The sequence below is a fragment of the Leptodactylus fuscus genome, chromosome 3 (genome assembly GCF_031893055.1).
Source record: "Leptodactylus fuscus isolate aLepFus1 chromosome 3, aLepFus1.hap2, whole genome shotgun sequence".
NCBI classification, from domain to species: Eukaryota; Metazoa; Chordata; class Amphibia; order Anura; family Leptodactylidae; genus Leptodactylus; species Leptodactylus fuscus.
Genome location: NC_134267.1, coordinates 221869039 through 221877334, shown reverse-complemented (window position 1 = coordinate 221877334; position 8296 = coordinate 221869039). Strand labels below are relative to the sequence as shown.

General features: G+C 44.8%; 1 protein-coding gene across 1 annotated transcript; it reads right to left on the bottom strand.

Moving 5' to 3' along the window:
* Positions 1-217: 217 nt before the first annotated feature.
* Positions 218-4133, bottom strand: SF3B6 (splicing factor 3b subunit 6). Its single transcript, XM_075266817.1, has 4 exons — positions 4006-4133; positions 2899-3017; positions 1052-1190; positions 218-565 (listed from the first exon to the last, which is right to left on the bottom strand). Exons 1-4 carry the CDS (start codon positions 4033-4035, stop codon positions 476-478), a joined length of 378 nt encoding a protein of 125 aa, XP_075122918.1. The 5' UTR covers positions 4036-4133; the 3' UTR covers positions 218-475.
* Positions 4134-8296: the final 4163 nt, after the last annotated feature.

The window sequence follows — 8296 nt, the reverse complement described above, 5'->3', positions numbered from 1 at the left end:
TGCAAGTCAGTGTCCAGAGTGGATACTTACCTGCTGTAATCTGCGACCACCATTTACCTACAGTGACTACAGGGAGTCTGAGACACGCCCCCTGTCTCATCATTGGCCCAGACTCCTGCTCTGCCTCATCTGATTGGTAGCTGTGTATAATACAGGAGATATAACAGTCATGTGATAATACTGGGAAGCCTAAATATAAGAAGACAGTCTGGGTGTACATAAATTGTGTTTATTTGTATCTCTATGGTCAGCATGAAACACACACAGGGTCGGCGCACTCTGAATCCACGCTGGGGTCCCGGGTCCTCTACCCCCAAACAGGAGGTGTTCAATGAATGGCGGACTCCTCACATCATGGGAAAACAGAACAAATAATCAGTCCTTACAATACGAGTCCATGTGTCCTTCCACCTACTGGAAAACTCAGGAGCCATACAAAAGTATAAAAAAAAAATAATAATATATCTCTCCAGTTTTATTTGGGGGGATCGGTGTTTATTCCATATTTCTCTTTCAGAAGCTTGAGCTGTTCCTCTTTCTTCTTGGTGTCCATTTTCTGGAAGGCCTGAAAAACAAGAACAGAGGAGAAAATATTACTATTAATAATACACAGAAAAAAAGAGGAACAGCGCCACCAATGTCCATGGGCTGAGAGGGGTATTACAGTTCAGCGTGATATAATTTAACCAGTTCAGACCCAGGGTATTTTTGGTTTTCAGGCCCACACACAGTGTCGCAGTTATCAGCATCTCTTATTTTTAGGACTAAGGTTGGGTTCACATCTGTACTGGGTGTCTGTCTGTCTGCTGCGGGTCAGTCTAAAATTGCTGGATGGAAAAGTCCTGCGAGACCAACTTTCGTCCAGCACTTTCAGTGAAAAAGAAGGAACACCCAACGGACCCCATTTATAGTCAATGAGGTCTCTCGGGCTCCATTGGTGTCTGCTATTATTGGTCTATTTGTTCAGCACTAGTTATTTGCTGGGCTACTGCAAATCTAAAGAACACATGAGGTGTATGAGGTGCTGGATTCTAGAAATCCACAAACCTACCCTGTTGGCATTGTAGTAGAGGACCACCAGGTATCTGTTACACACGTTGAAGCCAGAGAGGTGATCGCAGGCATTCTTGGCATCAAAGATGTCTTCATATACGACGTAGGCCGTACCCCTGGTCTCTGGGGTGTTCCCTCTACAAGAGATAGAAAAATCATTAAGAGACCTGGGTTGTGTCAATAAAGCACAAGAAAAGAGCCGAAATATTAAACGGGAAAATAGAAAATCCCAATATACCATGTAATGAGATCTCAGTGGAAATGCTATATACAAGGCGCTATAGTGAGTCTATGAATGGGACATGAACTTGATGTCACTGGAAACAGTCAGCAAGCTGAGCTACTATAGTGAGGAAAGAAGAGTTTTTTCTCCCTAGATCATTGAATTGACTACAGGACTTGTCCACCTAGCTTCTAGAGTATTTCATCTCTGCCTCATCCGATGGGTGAAAGACACCATACAGGAAACGTATACGTCCTGATATATATGGTAACTGGAGGACATAAGCGCAATGTCAACAAAGGCCAAGATCTATCAGTCTGGAGTCCAGGATTTTAAGCTCAGTGTACAGCCTAGACTGGGTACAACTGTAGCAAACCCTCAGCTATCAATAGTACTAGGATTGTCCAAAATTTCTGTAAGTAAACAAGAAGGTCAAAAGCAAGTAAAGAGACTCAAAATGGGGGCAAAAACTACAAAGAACAAAAAAGTTGCAGAAGTTTTTATAAGAGTTAAAGGGATCCTATCATTTCTCACTAACACGTGGGAATAGCCTTAAGAAAGACTATTCTTCTCCTACCTTTAGATGTCTTCTCCGCGCCGCCGTTCGGTAGAAATCCCGGTTTTCGTCAGTATGCAAATTATTTCTCTCACAGCACTGAGTGAGTCCCCAATGCTGTGAGAGAACTCACCAGCGACGCCTCCATCTTCTTCAGGAAAGGGCTCTTCACGCGTCTTCCTCCGGAACTGGTTTCAAACTTCTAGGCCTCGGGCAAAGACGACTGCACATGCCCACCGGCCACAAGAAAATGGCCGCTTACAATACTGTGTAAGCAACCATTTTCTTGTGGCCAGCAGGCAAGCGCAGTCGGCTTTGTCCTAGGCCTAGAAGTTTAAAGCCAGTGCCGGAGGAAGACGCGTGAAGAGCCCTTTCCTGAAGAAGATGGAGGCGTCGCTGGAGAGTTCTCTCACAGCATTGGGGACACCTCCAGTGCTGTGAGAGAACTCATTTGCATACCGACGAAAACCGGGATTTCTATCGAACGGCCGCGCGGAGAAGACATCTAAAGGTAGAAGAAGAATAACCTATCTTAAGGCTATTCCGACGTGTGAGTGAGAAAAAAAATTGAGTTTTAATGATAGGATCCCTTTAAAGGAGGTATCCACTCAGGATAGAGTACAAGAGACTACTGGGACCTCCTGTTATCACAAGATTGGAGGTCTGCAAGTGCCTGGTGTGAATAGAGCAGTGACTTATGTGTGATCACTACTCCATTATCCCCAGAGGTCCAATATGCACACTACGGCTCCATTCACACTGTGCACTCAGAGCTCTAGCAGACCACATTGTCTTATTTGTTGGGGGTCCCAGTGGTTGGAACCCCAGCAAACAATCACTTATCCCCTTTCCAAGGGATCCAGGTTAAAGGTTGGATAACCCCTTTAAGCTTTATATCCCCAACACTGAAGTGTGAACCAGCAACTGAATGCCCTCAGGAGTGCACGGGGTCTGTGCCCACGTATTCATCCCATCCTGATCCAACTGCTAGACCATGGCGCCCGATGAAGAGAAGAGTCTAGGAGAGACTCATGGCAAGGTCTGCAATAAACCAAGTTCAACTTACACCCTGATCTGCCGGATGGGGCCGTATTTCCCGAAGATGTCGTACATTTCCTCCCCTGTGATTTTATAAGGTAAGTTCCTGATGTACAGGATGCGGTTCACCTCCGGAGGTAAGCGAATCTGAAAGAAAAAGGGCAACAGTCTATCAACCTATGTACTGTATGATGGCACCGACGTTACGGCTGTGATACTAATGACACAAGTGTTTCCAAGTGCAATGATTCTTAGGGGTGTGTTCAGCAGTATGATGCTATCTGTGACACTGCAGCCTACTGACACTGGGAGCCGCAATCTGGGTTTCGGAAATACAATGTTTCACCCCTAATGAAGTCAAAAGAACAAGCCGGCAATGGAGAGGAAGACGCAGAAGCTGCGCAATTCTTTATAGATGTGATCAGTCTGTAAGTCCATTCACCGCTGTCAGAGGGAACGTGATCACAAGTGAAGATGGACATCCAACTCTTCATATAGAGCCCACCGGGGTCCCAGCACCCAAACAACCACGGATATGTCACATGACTTGTTTTTGGAAACCACGGAAAGTGACAACCCAAACTTCCAGAAAGGCCTATGAGCGAGATACCTGTTTATGGTTAACACTACAGTACTGGATCCTAAAAGGAGTTTCCAGCTTCTCCTCTGGAGGTGTATGGCTGCTTTAGAAGAGAGGCAATTGTTAGGACCCCTCCCCTACATACCCCCACCTTTCCCTGGGACCTAATGAGAGGAGCCCCAAGTCCACTGCTCTGCCATCTCCTACATCCCCATAGAAGTGAATGCAGCAGTGGTCACACACACACACACGGCACTCAGATCCTTACTAATCCATCAGTCTATGGGACTGTCAGGGAGAAAACCCTCCACATGTCTAGTTATTATTCCAGTAGGGGGCGCTCTGCATCCTGGGTCGCTGCACTACACCTCTCAGCATGCCTTCAGTATATTAGAAACAATGCTACCGGCTATTAGGGCATGCTGGGAGTTGTAGTATAACACCAGCTACTGTACACAAACATACATATCATATACAGTGACACTACAGAGCAGTATACACTACACTATAGCGCCCTCTACAGTCCGCGCACACCAGGCCCCCTCCAGCACTCACATTAGCACGTTTCGCCGCTTGCATCGCCATTGTGGCCGCTGTGTGAAGAAACTTCCCGGAGACTACGGAAAAAAAAAGCAAGACTCGGCCACCAGCCTGACACACCGGAAGAGGAAACTGCCAGCCGTGACGTCACCACAACAGAGACAAACACTTCCGGCGCACTCAACTCAACGTCGCTTTTGACGGCGTCAGGTGACTTCGCTACGCGGCGGCCATTTTTAATGTGGGCAAAAGATTTTCTTTCTTTTATTAAATATTATTTAGACTGTTGTATAATAGAAATTATGGATTTTACAAAGTTTTACTGATATTAGTTTGTTAATGACATTTTATTAGAATTCTATATCATGTCCATATTATAGTTGTAATAAAATATATAATTTAAATATAATTTTATTATAATTTAATGGAAAGAGTAGATAATTATATTATTATTATGATTATTATGATTATTATTATTTATATAATTTAATTAATACAATCTATGATTTTAATAATGGAAACACCAATTATCATTTTCTACTTTTTTTCCAAGAAAGATATAAATAAAATACATATTTCCTTTGGTAGTTGTCATGACTCCGCCCCCAGCGGCTATCCACTTTCTGACGTCTCACCTAGTCACATGATGCAACCACGTTGAGCTTCACTGATGAAAAATTTCACGTAAATAAAAAAAAATCAGCCTTTTCGCCAATAGCAACCAATCACAACACGGCTCTCATTTTAGGCCACGCTCTTCTTCGAGATGGCTGATTCTTACATTTCCAAGGATTGCTTCCAAATATTCGGGACTGGCCTTCCAAAATTTAGGACAGTTACCAACTATGTTGGTGAGGCCCCACGAGATAAGTAAGGATGATGGCAATGACCCTTTCAAGACATGATCCTCCAGGAAATCTAGTATTAAAGGGGTCGTTACTAATCTATTGGTTAGTATAGGTCATTCATTTGAGACTGTGGGGGTCCAACACCCGAGCCCCGAACCGATCGGCTATTTCAGAGACACTGTATGGAGCTGACGGTTTCATCCTCTGTATAGTGCTCAAACTGCACTATTACAGCTCTGCTTGCATACACACGGCTACTGCACAGTATACCGAGCCATCTGCCTCCAGGTACATTGTGCTATATACAGCTTATTAGATCAAATTGATGGCCTGTCCTAAGAATAGGTCATTGATTGTCACTCTTAGATAACCCGTTTAGGGCAAGTTCAATCATAGGAATACACTTCAAATTCCCTCTAAAATTTGCCTCCCATTCTGCTCGGATTCCACCTGAGTAATTCCATTGAAATGAACAGGAGGCGGCAAATATGACCTTTACCATCAGTGCAGGATTAAACTAAAAATTTGTCAAAATCCGCTTGTGAAATTGGAAGTTGACCCTCCCCAATAGGTAAAATACAGAAGCACCATTGTCCACATTCAGTCTGAAAATCAGTGTCAAAATCCTTGTCTGTTTTTGGCAATCTGCTTCAAATTCCTGAAGCAGAAATTGTCTGCTTGACAAATTCAACATCAAACATATATACCCTCAGGGTGTGTTCACATGGCGGAAACCAAAGGTGAATTCAATCCCTGATAATGTACAGCACGGATTAATATGGGAGGGAAATTGTCCAATACAAAAAAAAAAAAAAAACTCCCCCACCAGGTAAAAACCAGTGCTAAATACAAATGCTAAACACGGCGGCTACTTTTGTCATTAACCCACTGAGCATATTTGTATGTAATATGCAAATCTGTCTCCCAAGATGTAAACAGGGAGACAGTGCCTCTGTTATGCTGCCCTCTCCCTAAGGATGGACGTTATCCCCATAATCTGGTCTCTCAGCTTCTCACTTCTACCAAATCAATTCTCTCTAGGCTGCGCTAATGAAGTCCAACCAGACAGTAACGGTGCCGTCCGTAGCTGAGAAATTGATTTGGTTATAACCTCGCATCATGCAGCAAAGACTTCTGGGAAAGTCGGGCATGATGTTCAGGGTGCTTCCCATAGAGGGCAGCATAACAGAGGCACTGTATCCCTGTTTACATCTTGAGAGACAGATTTGCATATTCTTCCCATGTTCCCTTGCAGTGGAGCAACTATGGCTGTATAAGTCTCCACACACCTGAAAAGGTGGTCTCTCCCTAAGGATGGACGTTATCCCCATAATCTGAGCATAATTGGTGATAGAGAATACCAAGTAGCCTAAAACGGAGATAATCGCCCCCCCCCCCCCCCCAAGCAGCCTCAGCAACCCCCATATGTCTCATGTAGGTAAATGTTAGTGTGTTGACAAAGATGTAGCAAGCTCCGCTTGTCAGTACAAATAGACACCCCTCAGGATAAATACAAAATACACCCACCGTCACACTAGAACCAGATTGTCTGACTGCCAGTGTGCAGCGGAGTGAAAAGAACCTAGGGGTTACCTGGAGCACAGCTCACAGTCACACTGGGGTTAAGATGATTTACCCTGAGGGGTGTCTATTTGTACTGACAAGGGGAGCTTGCTACATCTTTGTCAACACACTAATATTTACCTACATGAGACATATGGGGGTTGCTGAGGCTGCTTAGTGGGGACCGACTATCTCCGTTTTAGGAAGGGCTCCACATGCTACTTGGTATGCTCTATCACCAAATATGCTCAGTGGGTTAATGGCTCACCCTACCAATTTTTGGACCACTTTGCTTCTTGGTTTCCCCACTTTTTATCCAGTGACATTCCTACCCTCATCATGGGTGACTTTAACATCCCTATTGACACCCCTCACTCCCCAGCTGCCTCACAGTTTCTCTCATTAACCACTTTTTTTGGTCTTTCACAATGTTCGTCTTCCACCACACATGTCGATGGCAATACGATTGATCTTGTCTTCCATTGACTCCTCACAGTTTCTAAACTTACTAACTCTTCTCTGCCGCTTTCTGATCATAATCTTCTGTCTTTCACCATCAGTGCCCTCTCCCCTTCACAAGATACGCCTACCCATCACACATATAGGAACTTGCGTACTATCGACACCCAGCACCTCTCAGATACTCTACAGTCCTCTCTGTCCCCCATCTCTTCAATCTCCTGTCCCAATCTGGCCACCAATCACTATAATGAAACCCTTAAAAATGCATTGGATGAGGTGGCTCCCCCCTCCACTCGTAAAGCCCCACATAGGAGGCAGCAACCCTGACACACGCCACAGACACAATTTCTTCAGCGGTGCTCTAAGTGTGCTGAACGTCTCTGGAGAAAATCACGCTCACCTGCAGATTTCCTCCACTTCAAATTTATGCTTAAAACATATAGTTCTGCCCTTTACCTCGCCAAACAAGACTATTTCACCGCCCTCATCTCTTCTCTCTCCAGCAACCCTAAAAGACTTTTTGAAATTTTTCACTCTTTACTCACACCCAAGGTGCAGACGCCATTCACAGACCTTAGTGCTGATGACCTGGCCACTTATTTCCACGATAAAATTGATAAGATCCAATTACTGCCCAAGCCCCAGGTGGCATTGATCCCCTCACCAACCGCACTTCAGACTGTCCATTCTCATATTTTGAACCTGTTACAGAAGAGGAAGTCTCCCAACTACTTTCTTCATCTCGCCTTACATTCTGCAGTAGTGACCCCTTCCCCTTGCACCTTCTCCAATCTCTGTCCCCTGCTGTCACCACTTACCTTACTAAAATATTTTAACCTCTTTCTCTCTTCTGGAATCTTCCCATCCTCCTTCAAGCATGCTGTTATAACCCCGCTATTGAAAAAACCCTCCCTGGACCCATCCTGTGCTGCTAACTATGGACCCGTCTCTAACCTCCCCTTCATCTCTAAACTCTTGGAACACCTGGTCTATTCTCGTTTAATCCACTATCACTCTGCTAACTCTCTGCTCGACCCCTTACAATCTGGTTTCCGCGCTCTGCACTCTACTGAAACGGCTCTCACAAAAGTCTCCAATGATCTCCTAATGGCTAAATCCAATGGTGACTTCTCTCTTTTTATTCTTCTGGACCTCTCTGCAGATTTTGACACTGTTGACCATCAACTCCTCCTCACTATGCTTCGCTCAGTCGGCCTCAATGACACTGCGCTCTCCTGGTTCTCCTCTTATCTCTCAGACCGCACTTTCAGTGTATCATTTTCTTCCCCTCTTTCCCTTGCTGTTGGGGTTCCTCAGGGCTCAGTCCTAGGCCCCCTGCTCTTTTCTCTCTACACAGCCCCCATTGGACAAACCATCACCAGATTCAGGTACCATCTTTATGCTGATGACACCCAATTATACACATCTTCCCA